This window comes from Podarcis erhardii (genome assembly GCF_964252035.2).
Source record: "Podarcis erhardii genome assembly, chromosome: 3".
In the NCBI taxonomy this organism is placed as follows: domain Eukaryota; kingdom Metazoa; phylum Chordata; class Lepidosauria; order Squamata; family Lacertidae; genus Podarcis; species Podarcis erhardii.
The window spans coordinates 112864619-112891729 of record NC_138507.1 but is presented as its reverse complement, the minus strand read 5'-3'; the positions used below and the strand labels follow the sequence as shown (position 1 = coordinate 112891729).

At 45.3% G+C, this 27111-nt stretch overlaps 2 protein-coding genes across 2 annotated transcripts; one reads left to right on the top strand and one right to left on the bottom strand.

The window, feature by feature from the left end:
• The first annotated feature begins 49 nt into the window (after window positions 1–49).
• Window positions 50–19297, top strand: MTIF2 (mitochondrial translational initiation factor 2). Its single transcript, XM_081854672.1, has 14 exons — window positions 50–481; window positions 2391–2607; window positions 3056–3176; window positions 4666–4837; window positions 6457–6617; window positions 8100–8276; window positions 8565–8704; window positions 10268–10392; window positions 11472–11676; window positions 13534–13786; window positions 15123–15263; window positions 16449–16613; window positions 18090–18230; window positions 18931–19297. The coding sequence occupies exons 2-14, from the start codon at window positions 2398–2400 to the stop codon at window positions 19098–19100; spliced, it is 2181 nt and encodes a 726-aa protein (XP_081710798.1). The 5' UTR covers window positions 50–481; window positions 2391–2397; the 3' UTR covers window positions 19101–19297.
• Window positions 19298–21886: 2589 nt separating this feature from the next.
• On the bottom strand, window positions 21887–27095 carry RPS27A (ribosomal protein S27a). Its single transcript, XM_081855097.1, has 6 exons — window positions 27003–27095; window positions 26852–26916; window positions 25120–25174; window positions 24674–24759; window positions 22535–22666; window positions 21887–22071 (listed from the first exon to the last, which is right to left on the bottom strand). Exons 2-6 carry the CDS (start codon window positions 26897–26899, stop codon window positions 21922–21924), a joined length of 471 nt encoding a protein of 156 aa, XP_081711223.1. The 5' UTR covers window positions 26900–26916; window positions 27003–27095; the 3' UTR covers window positions 21887–21921.
• Between the last annotated feature and the right edge of the window lie 16 nt (window positions 27096–27111).

Sequence of the window (27111 nt, the reverse complement as noted above, 5' to 3'; positions counted from 1 at the left end):
GTGAGGGAGGCAAATGCAACCATCAGGGACGACTCAAAATCAGGACTGACCCCAACTTTATACCGTTTATTTTGTGGCTTCAGTTTTAACATTGTAAACCGACTTTTGCTCCCTGGCAGGAAGTGGGTATATAAATAGACAGCTTCAAGTAAACTTGCGACAAACATCAGTTGAAAATTAATTACTAGGAAGCAAAACCTATAGAACTCAGCCAGGGGCTTATTCAGCTTTCCCTTAGCAGCTCTCTAACATCCCTTTTCACCACGTGAGTTGCGGCCCCGCCCTTCCCGAGTGAGGGCAAGGGAAGGGCTACAGGGCTTCGGCCGCCGCTACCGAGCATGCTCAAGAAGGGTGGCGCATGCTCAGTGAAGAACTCGGCATGAAGAACACCTTTCCTCTTCTTTTCTTTTCAAGGGTTGCGCTGGGGCCTTCGGCTCCCCGCTGAGGGAGAGGGAGAGGGCAGGCTTCTTCCGGAGAACAGGTAGCTACAGAAACACACGCACCCGGGTGGGTGCTCCGTGGGGGGGGGGCGAGGACGGCGCGGAATACCAGCGCGAGAAGCGGCGGCGGCGGCGACAGCGGCTTTCCTAACGGCCCTGTCTCGAGACGCGGCAGTTGGGTTGCGCATGCGCGAGGGGTGGGTGGTTTCGGTGTTTTTTTTTGTTTTGTTTTTTAGGAAGCCGTTGACGGCCGAGGAGCGCGAGCGCCACCTTCAGGCAGGGTGGTGGCAAAGCAGGAGGGAAGCCGCACGGCGAGGGGACTGAAGCAATGAGAATGTGGGCGGGGCTTGTCGGTCCTCTCCCGCTGATTTGAATGGATGAACGGGAGCCTTGGAGCAGGATTGGCTGTTCCCTCACCCGCCCTGTTTCTTTTCTTCATATAAGGAAGAGCGGCCCATTTGCCATAGAGTATATGTCACAAAGCCCATGGGCGGCAATCATCATCGTTATTATACCCCTGGCCCCCTTTGAGGGTCTGTGTCACTCTGTTTCCTGTCTTCTACTATTGTTATTGTTACTGTATTGATTGATTTATTTATCTATCTATCTATCTATCTATCCCCCCTCCGCTTTTTTTTGCTTGACAGTGACTCAAGGCAGGCTTACAAATAAAAATAAGACCTTCATATCCTCATGCTTTCTGGTAGCAAGTACTCATGTTTATAAAAATATACAGTATATCTTTGTAGCGGCTGCAAATACACACACACACAGCAGTTTGCAACGATATAGAAACATAAAACCAGAGAATAACATCAAGAAAAGTTTAAAATGAGTTAAAAGCCCCCCCAAAAAGGGGGGGGATTAAAAGCAGACGTATGGAACTAGGGTGGCGCTGTGGTCTAAACCACTGAGCCTAGGGCTTGTCAATCAGAAGGCCAGCGGTTCTAATCCCTGTGATGGGGTGAGCTCCCGTTGCTCGGTCCCTGCTCCTGCCAACCTAGCAGTTCGAAAGCACGTCCAAGTGCAAGTAAATCAATAGGTACCTCTCCAGCGGGAAGGTAAACGGCGTTTCCGTGCGCTGCTCTGGTTCGCCAGAAGCGGCTTAGCCATGCTGGCCACATGACCTGGAAAAGCTGTCTGTTGACAATCTTCTCATCTTTGCCGTGTGCAGCTTCTTCCATCACTGCAGCACAGTCCACATCTGGGGAGATTCCTCCTTTTGATTCATAACGTGGCCAGATTTCTTTCTTGGGGTCCAGACATGACAACCAATTATTATTTTCTGATTAGGGTGCCAGGAATAAAGGAAGATGGGAGCCTCTGTGGTTTTCAATAGTTATGTAGAATATTGAATTACAGTAAGCATGTCAAAATAAATGTAAAAATTGTCCAGTAGCACATTAGAGACCAACTAAGTTTGTTCTGGGTACAGTGGTACCTCGGGTTAAGTACTTAATTCGTTCCGGAGGTCCATTCTTAACCTGAAACTGTTCTTAACCTGAAGCACCACTTTAGCTAATGGGGCCTCCTGCTGCTGCTGTGCCGCCGGAGCACGATTTCTGTTCTCATCCTGAAGCAAAGTTCTTAACCTGAAGCACTATTTCTGGGTTAGCGGAATCTGTAACCTGAAGCGTATGTAACCTGAAGTGTATGTAACCCAAGGTATCACTGTATAAGCTTTTGTTGTGTGCATGCATACTTCTTCAGATACAGTAAGCATGGTTTTCTCTCTCTCTCTCTCTCTCTCTCTCTCTCCAACACACACACACACACACACACACACACACACCAATAAAAAATTCCTTCTGACATTTCCTCTTCCACACAGCCATGGAAGACACAGCTTTCATGTTCCTCCTTTGCATCTGGTGCTGCTTTCTGTTCTCATTTGTGGCTTCTAATGCTCCATATATCTTGAAAGGTGACTCGTTCTATCCTTTTCTTCAGAGAAGAAATGAACTGGAGGGTGATGCTGACGCTGGAGAACTTGGGCCAGTTGCACCGTGCTTGCCGCCAGCTGCACTCCCTGGCTTATGGGAAAGTACATCGAACACAATGGAAGCCTGTCTTGTCATCTGCCTACCCCGTGTGCCCAGTTCAGCTGTACCCCCTGCTCTGGCAGCCAGACACCAGCTCACAATTCAGGCTTTTAACAACCAAGGAGGTAATTAACAGCTACTTTATTCTTGCTTCCAAGAATGCCTGTTGTGTGTGCCTGGAGCTGTTTTGTAGAGGAATCTTCAGTGTATTTTGTAGAGAAACAAAAACTGTGGTTAATGCAAAAGAAGCATTGAGTAAAAGTGTTTGATCTGTTCCGAACAAATTCAAGTGTGCCTTTTGCCCAGCCCATCTTGAAACGACAAAAGTGGAAACCATTGGAAACAAGATAAAAATGGTAATACGGCACAACATATGGTTTAATTCTTCCTCTTTCAAAGTGCATCAGCACTTTGTTCACCGGAGCTCAGTCCCTGTGGATCTTTCTTACATAGCTGTGTGTGTCCGGCTGCCGTATAAGCAAAGCAGGCATTGCGTTTTAAGATTTTACAGCTTTGCTTGAAACTGCTTCCCCTTCCATCCATCCCATGTGCACTCCTTGAACTCTCTTGCAGAGAAAGAAATCAGCCAAGGAGAAACCGCGATCTGTACAACCAAAAGCAGAGAAGCAGGAGGTTGAGATAATGTCCAGGATGACCGTGGAAGACCTTGCAAAAGCCATGCATAAAGACATAGGTGAGACTGTTTCTTTGACTTTGCAAAGGGCACCATCATCAGAATTCCTTCTCAGCTGCTCCCACTTGAATCCCCTTTTAGTGAAGCTCAGTATAGCATCTGCCCTGTGTGCATACAGGTTGAGTTCACAGCCTCTCCAGGCAGCGCTGGCAATGTCTCCTGCCTGAAACCCTGAAGAGACCCTGAGATAGATGGACCAATAGTCTAACTCAGTATATTGCAGTTTCCTTTGCTGACAAGACAGGAGAATGTGAGCCTGGTATCTGCTGACTTGGGAGTCCTGCAGCGGAGCTTATGTCACTCATTAGCCCATTTTAATTGTTTCAAGATTTCCTGCCTTTCCAGTGCCATAAAGGAGGTTTGTGTAAGATGTCTTTCATCCTCTAGAGCATTCCTCAGCCATCTGCTTCCGATGTGCTTGAGCTACTTTCATCTGAGAAAGGTTTGAATTAAATGAATTTGCCATAGAATTGGTCCCAGTTGGATGGGGGTTTTTTGCGGTGGGGGGTTGGGAGAGGAGAATAGGAAACCCTTTGTTGTACTTCTTTAGCTTGTTTCATTTAGAGTTTTCCCCCCACATGTGAAATATATTTTCCCAAGGTGGTAGTGATAAATTTTGTTGTTTAGTCGTTTAGTCGTGTCCGACTCTTCGTGACCCCATGGACCAGAGCACGCCAGGCACTCCTGTCTTCCACTGCCTCCCGCAGTTTGGTCAAACTCATACTGGTAGCTTCGAGGTGCTAAGGTGCTACTGGAAGGAATTTTTTTATTTTGTTTTGACTATGGCAGACCAACACGGCTACCTATCTGTAACTGGTAGCTTCGAGAACACTGTCCAACCATCTCGTCCTCTGTCGTCCCCTTTTCGTTGTGCCCTCCATCTTTCCCAACATCAGGGTCTTTTCCAGGGAGTCTTCTCTTCTCATGAGGTGGCCAAATTATGGAACCTCAGCTTCAGGATTTGTCCTTCCAGTGAGCACTCAGGGCTGATTTCCTTAAGAATAGATAGGAGTCTCCTCCAGCACCATAATTCAAAAGCATAAATTCTTCAGTGATCAGCCTTCTTTATGGTCCAGCTCTCACTTCTATACATCACTTCTGGGAAAACCATAGCTTTAACTATACAGCACTGAAATCCAGGCTTGAATTCAGCAGCTGCTGTGGTGGTGACTGCAAGTCCCTGTGTGACAAAGACCCTATCCAGCTAGGCTCCAAGTAGTTCAAATTGCTATGTTTTACTTCCATTGTTGAAGGCAGTATGCGTCCAATTGGCAGTTGCTCGGAATCACAAGTGGGAGGGAGTGCAGTTGTTCTCAGGTCCTGCTTTTGGGCTTCCCATAAGCATCTGGTTGGCTAATGTGAGAATAGGATGCTGCCCCAAATGTGCCACTGGCCTGATCCAGCAGGCTCTTCTTAGAGCTGCTTCATCAACCATGTTCTTCCTGAGGTTGGTGCACTGACCAATACAACTTTCCGTTTCTGTTTTCAGATCATATATACGAAGCCTTGCTAAACACGAGCGTTGATATAGACGCACTAGAACCCGACTCGGTCCTGGATGAAGTGTTGATCAAGGACATCGTTAAAAAATCCGGCATGAAACACAAATGGGCCAAGTTGAAAGAAGACAAAATCAAAGAAAACAAAGATGCTGTAAAGAGGTAATGGCTTGGGTTAATTGATTTTGGTTGCTAGGTTTATGCAGACCCTGTTTTCCATCGCCCTTTTGCTATTCCGGCTTATGTTTGATGTCTATAGTCTTTTTTTTTTTTTTTAATGATATTTATTAAATTTTCCAATAAGAACATACAAATACAAAACAACTACAATGAAAACAAACACAAACAAAAAACAACAAGTATAATTTCAAAACTTATTTTCTCAACCTTATTTCCCCGACTTCCTCATACCTCACCGTTTTGTATTCTAGTTTCATTATCCCATCAGCAATTCCATTCCCTTATTTCCCAAAAGTTTTTTACTAATTCCCTTCCTTTTCTTACTCTAATGTCTCTGAAAACCAATATTTTTAAGTCCATGTCAATCTAACATTCTTTAATCTTGTAATATTTATTAAGATAGTCCTTAAATTTCTTCCAATCTTCTTCCACTGTCTCTTTCTCCTGGTCTCGGAGAAAGTGATGTCTATAGTCTTTGATACTCATTCACAAGCTTGGATCCTAACTTTTCGCTTAGGTTTTTGTGTGTGCTAATATTGATTTTAAAATATTAGTAACTTTATATGAATGTACAAATTATATCTAACTGCATTTTCATAATATTTTGTTTTAAGTTGTCTGTTGTTGCTTCAGTTATTTGTATACCGCTTAGAGATATTTTCAATATGTTAAGCAGTATAGAAATTAAATAGTCAATCAAAGCCTTAATTAATATTGAGCCAATTTTGTTTTCTCTCTGTCCACACCCCTTTTGCTTTGCTTATCCTCTAGCCCAGTGGTTCTCAACCATTTTTCTCTGAGCTGCGCTTTCAGAATAAAAATATGCTTGCGCCACACTGAAATTTTTATTGATAAGAAATACGTTGGAAAACGATTCCTGTGCTTCTGTCTACGAGTACAAATAAAAACCATTTTAGCCCTTATGGAAATCTCATTTGGTCAGTAGTATTTGAAATAAACCCTTCTCAGATCTTTTAGTTTCTATAACTCAATAAACAAAGAAGCGCTGACTGAAGTAAAGCCATTTGCTGTGAAGAGAGCACCCCGTTTCATTTAGCCGCATATCCATGCTTCTTCCGTTTCCTGAAGAAAAAACAACCACATCTTGGCAGGCTACTGGCATTGGGCTGTGACTCGTTGCTGAGGATTGCATGCTGAGATCATTGATGCTCAGGAATTTTAAGGGATCTGTTAAGAGAAAAATGTTAAGGCGAAATACAAGGAGGGTTTACTTCATGGGTAGGCAAACTAAGGCCTGGAGGCCGGATCTGACCCAATCGCCTTCTCAGTCTGGCCCGCGGACGGTCCAGGAATCAGTGTGTTTTTACATGAGTAGAATGTGTCCTTTTATTTAAAATGCATCTCTGTGTTATTTGTGGGGCCTGTCTGGTATTTTTACATGAGTAGAATGTGTGCTTTTATTTAAAATGCATCTCTGGGTTATTTGTGGGGCATAGGAATTTGTTTTTGTTTGTTTTTTCAAAATAAAGTCCGGCCCCCCCACAAGGTCTGAAGGACAGTGGACCGGCCCCCTGCTGAAAAGGTTTGCTGACCCCTGGTTGACTTCATCTGCAAGCCTTGTGTGTTTCTTTTCATTGCAGGCCTCCTGCAGATCCTGCTTCATTAACTCCGAGGCCTCCGGTTGTTACCATCCTGGGCCACGTCGACCACGGGAAAACCACGTTGCTTGACACGCTGCGGAAAACTCAGGTGGCAGCAATGGAAGCAGGCGGCATCACACAGCATATTGGTGCCTTTCTTGGTATGATTTATCAAAGTCATCTTTGTTGGCTATTTGCAGATTAGTTGCACTGCAGAAAGTGTGCTGGGGAGACCACACATTACAAGGAACGCAAAAATAACTTCTGCTAGGTTTTAATAACAAAAACCAAAACTCCTTTTACAATATATCAATAAGCATGACCCAACCACCAACCCATCCACCAGGGTACTGAGAGAGTTGGTGCTGCCCTTTATATACTATACCCAACAGCTTAATTAACATAACTTAACAGTACTTGCTGGAACGCGGGTGGCACTGTGAGTTAAACCACAGAGCCTAGGAATTGCTGATCAGAAGGTTGGCAGTTCGAATCCCCGCGACGGGGTGAGCTCCCATTGCTCGGTCCCTGCTCCTGCCAACCTAGCAGTTCGAAAGCATGCCAGAGTGCAAGTAGAGAAATAGGTCCAGCAGGAAGGTAAACGGCATTTCCGTGCGCTGCTCTGGTTCACCCGAAGTGGCTTAGTCATGCTGGCCACATGACCCGGAACCTGTATGCCCGCTCCCTCGGCCAATAAAGCGAGATGAGCGCTGCAACCCCAGAGTTGGTCACGACTGGACCAAATGGTCAGGCGTCCCTTTACCTTTAACAGCACCTACTATACTGCTTCACAGCTGTAAAACAAGGTCACGTTATTTGCTCTGGCCCTTAAAGAAAAACACATCTTGTGGAACAATAATGAAACTTCAAATTTAAAGAGACCATTCAGCAATTTTAACGTGCACTGATAATTACGCCACCTTTTTCCTCGGAGTCTCCCATCCACACCATACATTTAAAGAACTCTTGGGCCACTTTAATGGTCATAGCTGTTAATGGTGTCCGCTCAGCACCCTTGAACAGCAACCAGGATTCCTTGGGATCTCAACACAGTCTTGTTTCCTAAGGTGTTTTGGTGTCAGAAAACAGTCCCAGATCTAAAGATTGAGTTGCTGACACTACTCTGCTGTACAGCACGGAAATGAAGACCAGCTTCAAGAATAAGGGGTGTGGCTTCCAAGAAAATAATATTTATCATGAAGGCATACAGTGGAGCTTGGGACTGCAGCAGTGACAGTAAAATAAACCTTTTAAAAATATATGTTTAGCAGATTCCCTGAGTAGAAATTGGAGTTTGGCTGTGTGAAGAACTGCTGCTGCCTTAACAGAATCCATGTTCAAAAGAAATTTTGTATCTGAAGAAGTGTGCATGCACACGAAAGCTCATACCTAGAACTAACTCAGTTGGTCTTTAAGGTGCTACTGGAAGGAATTTTTTTATTTTGTTTTGACCATGGCAGACCAACACGGCTACCTATCTGTAAAAAGAAATTTGAGCAGTCTGCAATTGTGTAACCATTTTTTGATGGGGAACAAGAACCATGGAGCTCTGTGGAGCATAGATTTTTGACATGCATTTATAATTTTTACAATAGTGCTGTGTAGATTTGATTGTTGTTGGGGTTTGGGGGTTTTTTTTGCAGTGCGTTTGCCTTCTGGAGAAAAAATCACATTTCTGGATACTCCTGGCCATGCTGCATTTTCAGCCATGAGGGCAAGAGGTACACATGTCACAGATATTGTCATATTGGTGGTAGCCGCAGAAGATGGCGTAATGAAGCAGACTGTGGAATCTATTCAACACGCTAAAAATGCCAAAGGTACAGCACTTTTCTTTAAACAGGTGGGAGGAATGGAGAGATAAGTTCCATTGGCCAAATACCATATATAATCACCGAAAGCCTTCACTTTTTTCCAAGGCCCTTAGGTCAGATGCTTACCTGTTTGCGAGCTGCTCTTTCTGATATGGGGGGATCAAAACAGCTTCACAAATAAATATCCTTTCACTCGATTGAACTGTAGTTTTGGGGAAACGTCTTTGGTTTGCTGCTTCCCATGCTTCGCTGTTTAGACTTTGGCATTCTCCCCCGTTTCCTTTTCTCTCGCAGTTCCAATTATCGTTGCCATTAATAAATGCGACAAGCCTGAAGCCGACCCGGATAGAGTTAAGAAAGAGCTCCTGGCTCACAATGTAGTTTGTGAAGAATATGGAGGAGATGTTCAGGCTGTCCATGTTTCAGCACTAAAGGTAATTTTCACCTGTCGTCACGGTGCTAACCGTGGGTCATAGGTGGACTTCATTTCTGGAAGCGTGCTATTTCCAGAAGCACATTTCCTTTTCCCATAAGCTAGTTCCAGCTACCGTATTTTTCGCTCTATAAGACACACTTTTTCCCCTCCAAAAATTAATGGGAAATGTGTGTGCGTTCTATGGAGCGAATGCAGGCTCCTTGGCTTCAGCAATAGCAACGCGAAGCCTCCAAAGCGCAGAGGGAGAGTTCCCCCTGCGCTCCGGAGGCTTCGCGTTGCTTTCGCTGAAGCCGCCTGAAGCCCCCAGAGCGCAGCGGGAACTCCCACTGCGCTCCGGGGGCTTCAGGCAGCTATCCGCAAGCCTTTGGAGCACAGCAGGAGTTCCCGCTGCACTACGAAGGCTTGCGGATAGCCGCCTGAAGCCTGGAGAGAGAGGGGTCGGTGCACACCGATCCCTCTTGCTCTCCAGGCTTCGCTTCGCTGGAGAGGTGCTGCACAGTTTTCCCTCTCTGTGCAGCGCCCCTTCAGCGAAGCGGGAGGAGAAATGGAAGGGGCTCTGTTTCTCCTGCTGCTTCGTTGAAGGGGTGCTGAGCAGAGAGGGGGAGAATTTATTTTTTCCTGTTCTCCCCCTCCTATGGTCCGGTGTGTCCTATGGTCCGGTGCATCCTATAGAGCGAAAAATACGGTAATTCTGGAAGGTAATTTGTAGTGTTTTTCACGGTGCAAAAGAAAAATGCTTGTGTCATTCTTGTGTGTCTGCAGGTGTAGATCTGCAGATCATTAGATTAACGCTAAGACGTTTCATACATCGATCTGGGAGAGAATTAGTTGGGGCAAATGTTAATTTTTGAGGTTGAATAAACAACTAAATCTGCAATCCTAAAATGGGTGGGACCCAAAGATGATTTCGCTACCGTCTGCAGCTAAGCCCTGTTGTGTTTTCACCAGCAGGGTAGAAGGGAGGTCCATTTTGTGGGTTCTTAGAAACCCTGTTTTGGAGGGTAACACAAAGGTGTGATTTACACCATCACCTGGGCTTTTGGATCTGTCCGATTCAAGCTGTTTCCTGGTGCTTCCTTGAAACACCCTCTTTTTGACTCTACCGGCATCCATTGGTAGGGCCAGGTTTCGGTAGCATCAAGGAGGTAGAATTCAACTTCTGGCCTCTCTCTGTTTATCCTATAGCCCTAGGGTTGCCTCCTTAAAGAGCAGAGGCAGCAACAAAGCTGCTATATGACGGACCATACAGATTGGATGTCTTTTCCTCATGCCATTGCAAATGATCAAAAAACCCACAACCCAGCAAAGGAAGTACTGTGGGTTGGGAAAAAATTCCCTGATGCTGATGCATGTTCCTGGACATGAAGGAATACCTGGCCACACAATGACAGTCTCCATGCAGAGGGGTTTAAATCATCCTCATCCCCAAACAGCCTTCTGTGCAGTAATCCAGATTTTAGAGCTATTCATCTCCTGTCGTAACGTAACACGCGGTCTGATGTGTCATTTCCTTGATCCCAAGCGACTCAGCTCTTTTCTGAACTGTCTTTGTTTGGCGTAGGGTGACAACTTGATGGCTTTAGCAGAGGCAACCGTGGCTCTTGCGGAGGTGTTGGAACTGAAGGCAGACTCTACGGGCCCCGTGGAAGGCACCATCATAGAGTCTCGCACAGATAAAGGAAAAGGGTGAGCCACGGGCACACGCCCCTTCATGCCTTGACAGAATCACTAGTCATTTCAGTCATTATTATTGGTAAATGTCAGCCATGCTTTTTTCTTCAATGTTAACTTTATCTCCATTAATTGCCACCACCAGTCCTCCATATTTTTCCATCCATGTCCATCTTAAACTCTCTCTGCTGTGATCACATATTGGAATAATATTCCATAATTCCCCCCTCCCTTGTTAAATATCCTTTAATTCATGCCCAGTTCCAGATGTCCAAATTCCATTTCCTGTTGCATTTCCATTTCCTGTTATTTAGAAGCAAAGTGGCTTCTATTATTGCAACACTAAGAGAGGTTAGGCTGTTGAACCCAGTGTGCAACCGATCTATCTTTTTCTGTGCTTCTGGGAAGCCACAGGAGAGCCACCGGCAATGTAGTGGGCGAACTTGGGACTGGTCCTTATCTCCATCATAATTCACCTAAGTAAGGAACTGTGGGGTTGGCGAACCAGTGGCCCTCCAGATATTGCAGGACTACATTTCCCATCATGCCTGATTGTTGGTTGGAGCTGAGGAGAGTTGAAGCCCAGCAACATCTACAGGGCCACTGATTTCCCCATCCCTGACTTAAGGAGTGGGGAATCTAGGTACACTGTCCTGAACTATTTGGAAGGGCCGGGCTCAAGTGTGGTAAAACAGATATCAAAGTACAGTGGTACCTCGGGTTACATACGCTTCAGGTTACAGACTCTACTAACCCAGAAATAGTACCTCGGGTTAAGAACTTTGCTTCAAGATGAGAACAGAAATCGTGCTCCGGTGGCGTGACGGCAGCGGGAGGCCCCATTAGCTAAAGTGGTGCTTCAGATTAAGAACAGTTTCAGGTTAAGAACGAACCTCCAGAACGAATTAAGTACTTAACCCAAGGTACCACTGTAAACAGAAAGCATGTGCATTGTGAATTTGTTGGCTACAATCCACATATGCTATAACGCATCTCAAGACATCACACCATATTTTTAAAAAAGCAAATAAAATTAGTAGCGTAAAATTGGTTGTACGAAATCAAACGCGATCTTCCCTCCTTCTCCCCTCTAGTCCAGTGACCACTGCCATCATCCAGAGAGGCACTCTGAGAAAGGGCTGTATTCTGGTTGCAGGGAAAAGCTGGGCCAAAGTGCGTATGATGTTTGACGAGAACGGCAAGGCCATGGAAGTTGCCCCTCCAAGCATGCCAGTGGAGATCGTGGGATGGAAGGAGGTTCCTTCAGCCGGAGAGGAAATCCTTGAAGTAGAGTCTGAGGTACCACAGATTTCCCATTCAGCATTTAAGCCTGGCTCCCCCAAGGTGGGTCCTCTCACTGGGCAACGAGGACACATTCACCTTGGGCTCCAGGCCTCTGGGGGGGAAAGCAGCAGGGACAAGCTACCAGGGCAGGGATGGAGAACCTGCGGCCTTCCCCATGTCGTTGGGCTGCAACTCCCATCTTTCCGAGGCTGATGGGAGTTGGAGCCCAACAATATCAGGATGGCTGTATTGGGCCCCCATCCGTGTACTAGAGGGAAGGAGCAGAATTAATGAACACGGATTGGCTTCGGCTGTGGCAGCACAAGAAACTATTTTCTCTCCTGGAACGTAAGCTGTTTGCATCCTGCTTTCTTCCACTCCATTACCTCAGACGGCAGGGTGCAGCAGCTCATGGAAAGCACAGTGGGCCCCACAATCTCTGTGCACTAAGCAACACTTGTTCTGATCTTTCCTCAAGCCACCAGAAGCATAATAGAGTGGTACCTTGGGTTACAGACACTTCAGGTTACAGAAGCTTCAGGTTACAGACTCCGCTAACCCAGAAATAGTACCTCGGGTTAAGAACTTTGCTTCAGGATGAGAACAGAAATTGTGCTCCAGCGGCGCAGCTGCAGCAGGAGGCCTCATTAGCTGAAGTGGTGTCTCAGGTTAAGAACAGACCTCCGGAACAAATTAAGTTCTTAACCCGAGGTACCACTGTACTCTGAATGGGGCCACTGTACCACTGTACCTCATTGACCACCTTTCCTCATATGAACTGCTCCGGGCCCTGAGATCATCCTCTGAGGCCCTTCTTTGTGTGCCTCCCACACGAAAGGTCTAGAGGGTGGTAACATGAGAACAGACCTTCTCTGCAGTGGCTCCCCACTTATGGAATGCTCTCCCCAGGGAGGTTTGCCAGGTGCCTTCATTAGACACCTCTAGGCGCCAGGCAAAAACATTCCTATTCAACCAGGCCTTTGGCTGATTGACATCCAATGCCCTTTTTAATGTTTTTTTTTGGTGGGGGCGGGTAGATTTTTAGTGTGTTATTCTTATTTTTATTACGTATCTTGTGTTTTTTATATTGTGATTATATATTGCAAACCACCCTGAGATCTAAGAGTATAGGGTGGTACACAAAATGAATAAAAAATTAAAATAAATAAAGTAATACAGTGGTGCCTCGCAAGACGAAATTAATCCGTTCTGCGAGTCTCTTCGTCTAGCGGTTTTTTCGTCTTGCGAAGCAAGCCCATTGACGGCTTAGCGGATTAGCGGCTTTTAGCGGCTTAGCGGATCAGCTGATAAGCGGCTTAGCGGCTTAGAAAAAAGGGGGGGAGGGAAAAAAACCCGCAGGAACTCGCAATACATTTTCGTCTTGCGAAGCAAGCCCATAGGGAAATTCGTTTTGCAAAGCGCCTCCAAAACGGAAAACCCTTTCGTCTAGCGGGTTTTCCGTCTTGCGAGGTGTTCGTCTTGCGGGGCACCACTGTGATAATAAAAAAGTGTAAGGCAAAAAATAGAGGTTTAAAAAACCCCCTAAGATAATTTAAACAGAACAGCTGTGTTTGGAGGCAACATATATTTGAGTACCAGCTTCAGTGGCTGACTCCATCCTAGTTTGAGCTGTTAACATCTGGCTGGTCAGTGCTGCAGAGATTGGTTTGACTACTACCTTCCGTTCCAGGTACCGAACACAGTTCCCCACTTCTCTCTGTAGCTCTCTGTGCACACCAAAAATAAATTGCTGGTGGGAGGGGAACCCTTGGGCTGTTGGGTGGAGGCTGCAGATGGAGGTTTGAGCCCAGATCCTGGGATCCGAGCTATCGTGCTAGATCAGAGAGGCAGCTCTTTTGTTCTTCTGCCAAGCAAAGGGCTCGTGAAGTTGTTGAGTGGAGAACCTACGCCAAGCAACAAGAGAAAGCGAAGAAGGACCTAGAGGTCATCGAGGTGAAGCAGAAGGAGCACAGGGACGCCTACAAGAAGGACAGAGAAGGCATGGAAAACATGTCCTGGAAGCAGAGAAGGGCAGCAGTGTACAAGAGCAAAAAGCATCTCCTGGCTATACGACCGAAAGAAAAAGGGGAGAGTGACAAAAATGTGCTGCACATCATCATCAAAGGTGGAGTCTTTCTTACTCAGTTGGGTTTGTCCTGCTCCCAAGAGCTGCTATTATTATTATTATTATTATTATTATTATTATTATTATTCCCCAGCACTGGGCTGGGCAGGGTGCACTTCCCCATATAATATTAAATAGCACCATTTGAAGCCTCGAGAAAGCAAGGCCCACAAGGGGGCACACATGGTACATAGGAAGCTACCTTATATCAAGAGAGACCATTGGTCTGCCTAGTTCAGTACTGTCTGCACTGATTGGTAGCGACTTTCCAGGATTTCAGACAGAGCTCCCACAGTCTTGCCTGGAGGTGTTGGGCAGTGGACTTAGGTCGTCCTCCTGCATGGAAAGCAAATGCTTTAATGCTTGAACTGTGGTCCTTGCTTATGCTACTTAACTGACACACAGGTGTGGCTTAACTGGCGTTGAGAATGGCCCCTGTCATTGTTAGCCATTTATGATAAAATAGGCACCTTACACAAGACCTGAAGATAAATTGAGACTTGTCAAGTTGGCAACAGTTGAACAGCAAGTATTATTCACGTATACGTTAATGACTACAGTGTGTTTCTCTCCCTTGAGCCCAAGAGAGGGTTTAGTCCTTTTTGTTTTCAAAACTTCTCCATAGCAGTGCATAAGTTACTAGTCCATAGCTTGCCTGTCCTCACAAACTCCTCCAGACACCCTCACGGTTCTCAGCCAAAGAATCAACTAACAGAGTAGCTTGCCAACTGCCACCTCCTTTCCCCATACCATTTATTCTTTGTGAAATGCATTTATAATGCAAATACAATACAAATACTAACAGTCACGACTGTTAATGGCTGTACTTGTAGACTCTTCTTTATTGAGCAACCCCACAACATTTTAATCAGACTGTTGGAAAGTCCTGGGAGGTTTTAATTTCAGAAGAAGAATAATTTGGATTTGATATCCCGCCTTTCACTCCCCTTAAGGAGTCTCAAAGCGGCTAACATTCTCCTTTCCCTTCCTCCCCACAACAAACACTCTGTGAGGTGAGTGGGGCTGAGAGACTTCAGAGAAGTGTGACTAGCCCAAGGTCACCCAGCAGCTGCATGTGGAGGAGCAGAGACACAAACCTGGTTCCCCAGATTACGAGTCTTAGCGCTCTTAACCACTACACCACACTGGCTCTCAGTGTGTCTGTGAGACACAGTTTCCAAGAATTTAATCAAAGCTCTATTCCTTGCCCAGCTCCTTCTCATTTAATTGCATGAGACTTAAGTTCCTCATGGATTGTACAATAAGAAGTTGTGCTGTTCTTTGTTTTGTGTGTGCCACTCAAATTTAAACTCACTGGGACTTTTGCTCTGCCCAGGTGACGTTGATGGTTCTGTGGAAGCCATCTTGAACATCCTGGACACCTACGACGCCGATGAGGAGTGTGAACTAGACGTGGTCCACTGTGGGATTGGGGATATTAGCGAAAATGACATAAACCTCGCAGAGACATTTAAAGGTAAAGGGTGGCCATTGAAGAAAGCGGTACAAAGTCATGTGTCTTAGATGGCTAAAGAGCCAAAGCACTTTGCCTTGCAAGCAGCCAGCAGCTCAGTAAATGGCCTTAAAGTGCACAGAAGGTGTGCTACAGTGACTGCAGGCAGGGTTCCCATGGAGCAGAACGGGACACACTTTCCCACCCATGTTGCAAGGCAAGTCAGGAATGCGGATCTCATCCCCTCGACACATTGTGTTACCTGTCAAGACTGTGGCCATCTGGCACCTTTGATGCCAACTATTGGAGCTGCGCATTAACTCTCCTGGTTTAGGAATACAGTGGTGCCTCGCAAGACGAAAATAATTCGTTCCGCGAGTTGCTTCGTCTTGCGATTTTTTCGTCTTGCGGAGCGCAGATTCCCCAGGTATTAATGGTTTTACGAAAAAGGAAGCAAACCCGCAAGATGTTTTCGTCTTGCGAAGCAAGCCCATAGGGAAATTCGTCTTGCGAAGCACCTCGAAAAACGGAAAACTCTTTCATCTAGCGAGTTTTTCATCTTGCGAGGCATTCGTCTTGCGGGGCACCACTGTAGTTGCTGCATGCACCATCCTGATTTCTGAATGTTTTCCATGCAAGATTAAGAGTCTTCACGTAATGCTTTTCATGTAAGTCACCTTGAGGCCCTTTGTGGGACAAAAGGCAGCTTGCAGGTCTTTATAAGTGAAATGAATGCCTTTCTGCATGGATGTGGGAATTCAGGGCAGAGATTTAACATCGCAAGAAACTCATCTTTATTGTAAAGGAGGTCTCTCTCCCACATGGCTGCAAAGATAGGCTTGAGAGGGGTGTGTGTGTGGAATGCTTGGTGAAATCATGGAAGTCAGAGAGGAGTAGAGTAGGATTTTCAGTTCCCGAGGCGTCTCTTCCCCATCTCTTTCTTGCAGATGTGGAATAAATTATGCAAAATAAGCAGGTGCGTGCAAATGGGTGCGATTCAGTTGGGTTTCAGAATTTAGCATTCCTTGGTGCAGAATGTTACCATGCTGCAGATGTTTTGAATTTTCTCTTCATGAATATACTCAGCCCCGCCCTTAATGTTTGGTAAATAGAGCAACTCTGGAACTTTTAAAGTATGCTTAATTTGAGCCATTAGAAAGAAGAAGTAAAATAGCAATTTTACACTTACCCTCTTTGTTGCATTGTCAGGTGTTGTATATGGGTTCAACGTGAACGCAAATAAACCTATTCAGCAGCTGGCTGCCAAGAAGGGAATAAAGTTGAAAATGCACAAAATCATCTACCGGCTTGTTGAAGATTTACAGGCGGAGCTGAGCAGCACCCTGCCCTGTTCTCTAGAGGAGCATGTGTTGGGTATACTTCTGAATTTGAGATGGCGGAAATAAGGGGGTGGGGGTGGTAAGCATTGCTGACCCAGGTGCCCTAGTGGTTGGCTTCCCAAAAGCAGCTGTCTGGCCACTGGACCTTTGGCGTGATGATACACCAGAAGTCTTTCATTCAAGTGATAGCAGTTTCAGCATAGGTATTTCTAAAAGCGGGATGCGGGTGGTGCTGTGGTCTAAACCACTGAGCCTCTTGGGCTTGCCGATCAGAAGGTTGGCGGTTTGAATCCGCACAATGGGGTGAGCTCCCATTGCTCTCTCCCAGCTCCTGCCTACCTACCAGTTCGAAAGCAGGCCAGTGCAAGTAGATAAATAGGTACTGCTGCAGCGGGAAGGTAAATGGCATTTCCGTGTGCTCTGGTTTCCGTCACGGTGTTCCGTTGCGCCAGAAGCGGTTTAGTCATGCTGTCTGTGGACAAATGCCGGCTCCCTCGGCCTGCAAGCAAGATGAGTGCCGCAACCCCATAGTCGCCTTTGACTGGACTTAACCGTCCAGGGGTCCTTTACCTTGCCTTTTTCTAAAAGTGCTGATATTCATGAAATAGTGACAAACCAGAGACAGGATTATCTGCAGAAATGCGCAGTGCTGTAACCAGCTGCAGAAATTCCACTTCCTAAGGATCTATTTTTCTTTTTAATGCAAAATTCTTCATGTATATGGCACCCATCTGCCCAGGTTCCCCCAGCCACTCTGGGTAGCTTCCAACAAATTAAAAACATCAAGCACAGTAAAACATCAAACATTAAAAACTTCCCTGTACAGGGCTGCCTTCAGATGTCTTCTAAAAGTCGGATAGTTGTTTCTTTCCTTGATATCTGCTGGGAGGGCGTTCCACAGGGCGGGTGTTGACTACTGAGAAGGCCCTCTGCCTGGTTCCCTGTAACCTTGCTTCCCACAAGGTTAGAAAGCCCTCGGAGCTGGACCTTGAGTCCAGCTGGGCTGGACGATGGGGTTGGAGACACTCCTTCAGGTATACAGTGCTTGAAACTTTGCTTGTAGTGTTTGCTGCAATCTTACAGCACTTAGTGGGGGGCAGTTTGAACAGAACTTCTGTAGGTCATGACTAGGGGGAAAAGGGATGGGCTTCAACTTTTACTCAGAACAGACCTACTGAGTTCAGTGGGTCTACCAATCACGTTCATTTCAATGAGTCTAAGCTAAGTAAAACTTTGTTGAATGAAGTAAAACAGACTAAAGCTGCAGAGTACGACAAAACAAGAAAGGGGAAAGATTGCTGACTTGTTCAGTTACGTTATTTAAACGGCACAAAATCCAGCTTTTAACTTGAAAAGTCTGGATGCTGGGTTTTTTTTAGTACTGGATACAAGTCACCTTAGCTTTTGTATTTTGATTGGAATTAATGTTCATATGCTTTTTAATGAGCAGAGACTGCCTAAATGGCACTTTTACACTTTTAGGATTCTCATGCTTTTTTGTTTTCCTTAGGAACAGCTGTTGTTTTAGCAATCTTTGATGTCACAGTTGGAAAAAGCACAGTTCCAGTAGCTGGCTGCAGAGTACAGAAGGGGCAGCTGGACAGAAAGATGAAATTTAAATTAATTCGTAATCAAGAAGTTATTTGGACAGGTGAGTAGCGGTTGATTTCCTAAGCAGCCAGTTCTACTGCCCAGTTCCCACAATTTTATGAAACTCCTGGATTTCGCTTTCTGCCCCTCCTCTAGGTGAAATTCTTACTAAAAAAAAAATAAAAAATAAAAAAAAATAGCAAATAGACTGAACAAGGAACCGATATTTAAGCACCTCTTTATACAAAAAAAGTTTGATCCTCCTCAGTCATATGTCAGTCACAGCCCTTTCCCAATATGCTATGTAGAATTTTTTTGTGGGTAGCAGAGCTCCAGGTGGAATCAGTTACTGATTCTCTTCCGTATGACTGTGTTGAATTATTGGAGAGGTGTGTTCATATAATCTCATGTGAGGTGTGTGTCTCCAACACTGTTAACTTTCAGGAGGAATTTGAAAACATTACCATTTACCCAGGCATTTGATGGTTAAATCCTATATGTGGCAACCATGAGAACACTGGATGCTTTAGTTGAGATTCCTGCATTGCCAGGGGTTGGAGTAGTTGACGTTCAGGGTCCCTTCCAACTCTACAATTCTGATTCTGAGTAGTGTGCTCTGGAGTGCTGTGATTTATATGAAAATTAAGAAAGTTAAGACATGGTCTGGATTGGAGCAATCTCTGCACTCTAAACATTTCTTGCCTTGTAATAAATGTTGCACAATTTGGAGTTTTTGCTTTATGTATGTCTATTTTCCCTAGGATACCTATCGTCAATGAAGCACCATAAAGATGATGTCCCTGTAGTCAAGACTGGCATGGACTGTGGGCTCAGTTTGGACAAGAACATAGCATTTCAAGTGGGAGATGAAATTGTTTGTTTCAATGAAAAGGAAGTTGAGCAGACGATCTCTTGGGACCCAGGATTTTAAATCTCAAAACAGCCAAATATGTGATGGGCTGAGAAACTCAGATTATATTATTTGCACTGCATCACAGAGACATTTGAGAAGCAGCTTGCATTGTAAAAATGAATAGGGGGCTTTAATGTATTTTTTAATATTTTAAAAAAACCATTATGTTGTAAATTTCAATAAAAACTGTGGGAGAGCTTAGCTGTACAGTGAAACCACCTGGATCTATATTTTATGTGTTACAATAGGAGCATCCTGAAACTTGTGCGTTATAGGCTGGGCCAAAATAATACATTTTGCTGAACAGATCTGAGTAGTTGCTTAACTATGTGAGGATCTGTCACTGCAGACATGTGTGCCAAGCTATTATTCAAATCAGTTTGGGAGTACAGAAAATTCCCTCACACATTGAAATTACATGAGGGGATTACAGGGCCAGCACCAGCTTGCCACAAATTCAAGAACCACATGAAGGTAGTATCTCTACCTACATGCCACATTCAAGCAGTGTGTATGTGGAAGGTAAAGCTAAGCTGCTGCCACCTTTGTGCGCTTCCAGGGGAATGAACAGGAGTCCCACGACTCCCTATGTATTTCAAGCTGGAAACACATTTTCATGATCATTGAGAGTCAATTCCTGCAATGCTTTACAAGAATCGTTACCCCTTCTTCCTCAAGACTCCATGCTCAGATTGTGCTGGGTGAATGATAGCAGCCATGGCATCTCCACCCCACACCAAAGCCTTTTTACACCAATGTGGAACAGCCATGGTTGTGAAATAGGGCTACCGTAACTTGGTATTTAGGGACGCAGGTGGCGCTGTGGGTTAAACCAGAGCCTAGGACTTGCCGATCAGAAGGTCGGCAGTTTGAATCCCCGCTCAACGGGGTGAGCTCCCATTGCTCAGTCCCTGTTCCTGCCAACCTAGCAGTTTGAAAGCAAGTCAAAGTGCAAGTAGATAAATAGGTACCGCTCCGGCGGGAAGGTGGTTTCCGTGCACTGCTCTGGTTCGCCAGAAGCGGCTTAGTCATGGTGGCCACATGACCCGGAAGCTGTACGCCGGCTCCCTTGTCCGATAAAGTGAGAGGAGCGCTGCAACCCGAGTCGGTCACGACTGGACCTAATGCTCAGGGGTCCCCCTTTACCTTGGTATTTAGTGTCTAAGCAGGGGGTGCCAACATGGTGCCCAGAGACATCACAAAGGGTTTCCTCAGCCCAGAAAGATACTTCCCTATTCCTAAAATGAGACTTTATAGTAGTCAGAACACATTGCGGGGTGGATAGTAGTACCCGGAGGGAGAAAAAGGTTGGCAGCCCGCTCCAAAGAACAAGGTCTTCCATCATTCCAGGTTTGGAGAGGGAATTAGTGATGGCAAGAAACCTCATACAGTGGTACCTCGGGTTAAGAACTTAATTCGTTGTGGAGCTCCGTTCTGAACCCGAAACTGTTCTTAACCTCAGATACCACTTTAGCTAATGGGGCCTCCTGCTGCTGCCGCCACGCGATTTCTGTTCTTATCCTGAAGCAAAGTTCTTAACCCAAGGTACCATTTCTGGATTAGTGGAGTCTGTAACCTGAAGTGTTTGTAAACCGAGGTACCACTGTACTTTCCCCATCATGAATCCATACTTTAGAATCAGTATTGCTATTTTAGTTTTTTATGTCCCACCCAACTATATTAGAAATGGGCCATAAAATGCAGCAGGCCTAATAACCTTAATTTGTTTTTTTAAGTCTGTGACTTCAAGGTGTGGAAACTAGGCAATCACAAGACCCCCCCCCCAAAAAAAAGCAAGCAAGAAAAAATATGCCCCTGTCTCTGCTGTAGGCCCTGTTGGATTCACCTGACCAGCCCAATGAGCAGTAACCCTCTGTAAGAATTTCTGCAACAGGACTTCTGTCCTCCCCCCACCCCGCAAGAGTGACTAGATTGTTCCAGCTGCCAATATGCAACACTTGCAGAGAGAAAATGACTAGAAGAGTGCAATGTTGCGTTCCACGCAATGTATGCAAAATAAAGCAAGAGCTGTATCTCTGCTTATGTACTATAACAGAAACAATTGCCCTCATTTTCTGTAAAAAAGGGGCCATTTGGAATAGATAATAGGTAACTTGTACTATCTCATTTTTGGATCAGAGCAAGTATTTCATACTAAACAGGTAAGTTACAAGGCAGTTCAGTTGGTCAGAGCGTGGTGGTGATAATGCCGAGGTCGTGAGTTCAATCCCCATACGGGCCAGCTGCATGCTTTAGTTGAGATTCCTGCATTGCAGGGAGTTGGACTAGATGATCCTCAGAGTCCCTTCCAACTCTTCAATGAAACAAAGCAAAAGCTTTTGTACTGGTCAAGAACTGCAGAGGGCTGGCTCTAAAGTAGCCTCAATTTTTAACAGAGACAGAAAAGGCTTTCACTGAAATTTCTTACAAAGAAGCCAGTGTGGTGTACTGGTTAAGAGCGGTGGACTCGTCATCTGGGGAACTGGGTTCGCTTCCCCGCTCCTCCACATGCAGCTGCTGGGTGACCTTGGGCCAGTCACACTTCTCTGAAGTCTCTCAGCCTCACTCACCTCACAGAGTGTTTGTTGTGGGGGAGGAAGGGAAAGGAGAATGTTAGCTGTTTTGAGACTCCTTTGGGTAGTGATAAAGCGGGATATCAAATCCAAACTCCTATTATCAGCAATGATCATGAGTAGCCCCATGTCTTCCATTTAATCTACCTTCCCCTCCTCTCTGGTCCACTTAGCAAACATGTTAGAGCCCCTGCTTTGAACACTCATGTAACCAGAAAAAACACAGCAAAATTCAAAGCAACTTTTAATTATTACAATAGACAGATTTACTTGTCTTCTGGTTTGTTGAAGCAGTATGTCAAGCAGCACTTGCCACAGTAATGTCTGTCAAAGTGGCTAGCCATGAATACTCCAGCCCCACATTCCTCAGAGGGACACTCGCGCCGCAGGCGGCTGATTTTCCCATTCTCATCCACCTGCAAGAAGAAAGGCTTTAAATCGTATTGCATTTTCCATCTCCCTTGAAAAAAATACAAAAGCTTGACTTACACAGTCCAGACTACCACTGCTTGCAATTTTTAGAAACACCAACTCATCATTTAAGGTTACACGCTCAACCCCGACAAAATTTAGTAGAGCGGGGTGGCCATATTTGCCATTTAAGCATTAAATGCAAGAAAATAACTTATGCCCCCCCCAACCAACAATTCAGCATAACTGCCCTAACCAGTACTATTAATCAGTTGTGCTCATGCATTATTTCCAAACAAACTTAGTTACATTTGTCACCAGAAGACGGGCTCATGCTGGCATTCTAACTAAATGCAGAAACAGCCATCAGTAGAAAGAATCTGTATCTAGAAAGAACCCGCAAGCTCCTCACAGGCAATTAATTACCGCTGACCCAGTATGTCAATTCCCACCTGAAGTTGCTCTTACCTTATAGTACTTAAGGACAGCGAGTTTCACCTTCTTTCGCTTATGCTTATTCTTCTTAGGAGTGGTGTAAGACTTCTTCTTCCTCTTCTTTGCTCCACCACGAAGTCTCAGCACAAGGTGAAGGGTCGACTCCTAGTTTTAGAAAGCGAACAAAGGACACAAAAATTTTGACAGCTGTTGTCATGCAACAGTTAGGAGTTGGGACGGGCACAAGAAAGCAAAATACAGTGGTGCCTCGCAAGACAAAATTAATCCGTTCCGCGAGTCTCTTCGTCTAGAGGTTTTTTCGTCTTGCGAAGCAAGCCCATTGACGGATTAGCGGATTAGCGGCTTATCAGCTTAACGGATCAGCTGATAAGCAGCTTAGAAAAGGGGGGGGGGAACGCGCAGGAACTCGCAAGACATTTTCGTCTTGCGAAGCAAGCCCATAGGGAAATTCGTTTTGCGAAGCGCCTCCAAAACGGAAAACCCTTTCGTCTAGCGGGTTTTCCATCTTGCGAGGCGTCAGTCTTGCGGGGCACCACTGTATAGGTTCTCTGCTCAGCCACGAAGCTAATAGCCCTGGACGAGTTGCTTAGCCCAGCCTACCTCCCAGACCGTCACCCTGTGCTCTTTTAAGGAAGAGTGAGAGAAGAGTAGCAAATGGATAAAATACCAAAGCACATAACTGGCACTTTGCTGATGCGCTAAATATACTGGAAATAATCTCAATGACTGGTAAATGCTACAGAAGTCACTGGGTTGCATTAAATGGAGTTGCACCCAGCAACTAGATGGGCTTGTGTGAGAAGCAACTCCCCCTGAAGCCCTCTGCAGACACACCCAAATTCTGTGAACTGTGCTGGATATTCTATGTGTGTGAGAGAGAATTATTTATTCCAGAAACTGAGAAGAACAGAGAAGTTTGAAGAAGCAGCAGAAGGCCGAGATTGTTTTGTCTATGCAAGGACTTTTTCTGTGGAAACTGTTCTTTGGACATACACAGTGTGACAAGAAGTGCTGCTAACAATGGTTCTGTGCAACTTCTTGTGAGTCTCTTGCTTGCGCCTTGCGATGAGAGAAGCAGAGAGAGTGAGTCTTGGACTCCTGCTGGACTCTAAGCATGCCTTGACCACGGCAGTGGTGAATGTCTGTATATATTTGCTACCAATATGCATTTATGCCTGTCAAGTAAACTTCTACACTCAACTGAATCTTTATGGCGTCCATGAGTGTTTACTGCCTACTGTGTGTACCTTCAACCCCAAAGACGCTTCCAAGGAAGGAGCTGTGTTGAGATGTAACTCTGCAGAGTATGGATACTGGCACACATGCACAGCGAAAGTGATGCAGGACCCAATCCTTCTAAATCATCCATCAGAAGTTGATGGATTGATCCAACAAACTGCTCTGGAATCCTTGGATGGGAAGCAGTGTATGAATAGATCTGTAGAAGGTCCCCCAACCCTCCAGAGGAGCTGCAATGGGAATGTGGGTCGTGGGAGAGATAGCAGAAAATTGATCCCTCTCCACTCTGCTGATAGAATTCTTACCATGAGCTGAGCAACACTGCTGGATGCAACCTACTATGCTTCTCAAATCCAAGTTTGCTACGCTCACCTCATATTTGATCAGGTCAGCACAACTTCTGATATTTGGGATAAGCTAAAGTCCATTATATTCAGTTCACTACGCTCTTTGTATTCATGTAATTAAACCTCCAGCTTGTTTCTACTAAGGTTCTGTGTGCCTTTAAAGGCAGACAGGTTTAGGTGCTAGAAGGGAAAAGGCATTTTTCATGAAGTCTCCATCATTAGGAGAAGCCCACAGCCAACTGTTATATCCTATTAACAATGAATATGTGGGACCAATGTCCACCTGCTGCCACCACCTGCTCATCTTGTCTACTTGAAGCAGAAGGATTCATCCTACTGGTACAAGTTTACAGCATGCTCTTACATTTTATGGTTTAGCAAGCACATGGGGTTCCACAATGGGGCTCCCCCCACTGAATCTGACTGGGATTGGGAGAACCCCCAGAACAGGCCAGGTGGAGGGAGGAACATTCTGCCTGGCAAGCTGAAATGTTTGTGCAGACAGAATGTCTGTAATAGAGCAACAGTAAATTCCACCCACTGTATTAGAACACTTAGTACATACCTTTTGAATGTTATAATCAGACAGAGTGCGCCCATCTTCCAATTGCTTCCCAGCAAAAATCAATCGCTGTTGATCAGGAGGAATTCCTAATAGAGGAATAATGGTGGAGTATGAATAACTGATTCAGTTATTTATAAGAACATTTAGTGTGTTTCCATCTATTTATTATCCTTTGGGGGAAAGCAAAATAAGCCTCATTCTACATGTACCCCAATTTTACTTGCTAGCTTTTATTTTATTTTTAAAGAAAGAAGGCATCATTCCTAGCTGTATCCCGTTTGCTGCAGCATACTGAATTGACCCTGCAAGCATCATTCTATGACCTCCTAGAAGACCAAATTTGATGGAAAAGAACGGTACAGGTAAACAGAATTCTAGCAAGGAAGCTTTACTCCACAGTAGAATAATTTTAAAACCACAAGTTCCAAAACAAAAGCAACACCTACCTTCCTTATCCTGAATCTTGGCTTTGACATTTTCTATGGTATCAGATGGTTCAACCTGTTTATAAAAATAAGTCACCATTGAATTGCTTTACAGACTTAAATAGTTATAAATTCATTACTGCTCCAATCCAGGCATTGGAACAGTACATGCGTATTAGCTCAGTGACTTTGTTTAGACTAGCAATTCTTAAAACACACACAGAGCCATGGACAAGATAATGTTGGTTAACAGACCAAACACAGAGTTCTTGTCATATTCTCTGTAGCAACATACAAACACCAATCCTGCTCCTGTACTTTTAACAGCAGTTTTAACATACAGGAGACAAAGTTTTTCACAGCACAGAGATAAAATGGTAGGAAAATGTTGATGCTTGGCTTGTCAGCTGTCTGCCTTGCCATCACCAGGCTAGAATGGAAAGAATGCACATCTCCTTCTCAAACCTTTCCTTTCAGCAACAGCAAGTGGTAGAGGCAAAGAAGGCGGTTATATTATTGCTGGCTGGGTTCTTAGTTCAGATATAAAAACACCTATCTTTATTGTGGGGACATGGGATGGGGGCAAGGGAGGAGATAAAAAAGTGCATTCAACTTATTATTGAATTTATATACCGCCCTAAACCCGGTGGCAGCGATGGCCACCAATTTAGGCAGCTTTAAAAGCAGATTAAACAAAGACATGAAAAACAAGGGCTATCAATGGCTACTAGTCGCCGTGCCCACACACCAACTGCACAATCAGATACAGATAGGTAGCCGTGTTGGTCTGCCATAGTCAAAACAAAATAAAAAAATTCCTTCCAGTAGCACCTTAAAGACCAACTAAGTTAGTTCTTGGTATGAGCTTTCGTGTGCATGCACACTTCTTCAGAAGTGCATGCACACTTCTTCAGAAGTGCATGCACACGAAAGCTCATACCAAGAACTAACTTAGTTGGTCTTTAAGGTGCTACTGGAAGGAATTTTTTTATTTTATTTTGCACCATCAGAAGCAGCATGCCTCTGAATACTGGGTGTTGCTGGGCAGCATCAAGCTGTGATGGAACTGTTGTGGTCTTTAGTTAACGCAAAAACGGGTGGGTTGGTTACAAGGCCTTTGAGCCCGGAAAAGAGATGGGATAGCCATCTTCATAAATATATCATTCATATATATATACACACACACCTCTAAATATATCAGCTTGGTCTAAGGACCCAAATCAACGGATTCAAGAAAGGAGATTCTGACCCAACATCAGTTAAGACCTTTCAGCTCGGGAGGTGGTGGGCTCTCCTCCTTCCTTGGAGGTTTTTAAGCAGAGGCTGGGTGGCCATGTCACGGGTGATCTAGTTGAGATTCCTGCATTGCAGGGGGTTGGACTAGATGACCCCGAGGGGACCCCCCCCATTCCCACTCTACCGTAGCTGTCAACTTTTCCCTTTTCTTGCGAGGAATCCTATTCGGAATAAGGAAATTTCCCTTTAAAAAAGGTAAAAATTGACAGCTATGCACTACGATTCTATGAGCCAGAGGCTTTCCTTCCCCTCCCCCCTTTTTTTTCCTTTTTGGAAGGGAGCAGGGGGCGGAAAGCAACAGCGCAAAACCCGCCATTTCCCTCTAGGCCACAAACTACCGGGAGGGGAAAGGAAGGCCTGGAAGCCCAACTCTGGGGACACGAGGCGAAGAGGCCCGAGGATCAGCGGCCTTGCCCTGAGCCCCTCATATGCTTTCTTTCTTTCTTCCCTCCCTCACCTCGAGGGTGATGGTTTTCCCCGTCAGGGTTTTCACGAAGATCTGCATGGCGGCGGCCGTCGGACCTGAGGAAGCAACGAGAGCGAGAAATGAGGCGAAGGAAGGCTGAGGGAAACCGAGAAGCAGGCCCCGCACAGAGACAGCCACTCACCAACGACCCGCTCCCGGAATGGCGGACGCCGGAAAGAGAACCCGCTCGGCCGCGCACGGGGTTTCCAAGGCTGGGGAGCGGAAGGAAGAGAGGAAAACGCTAGCTGAGG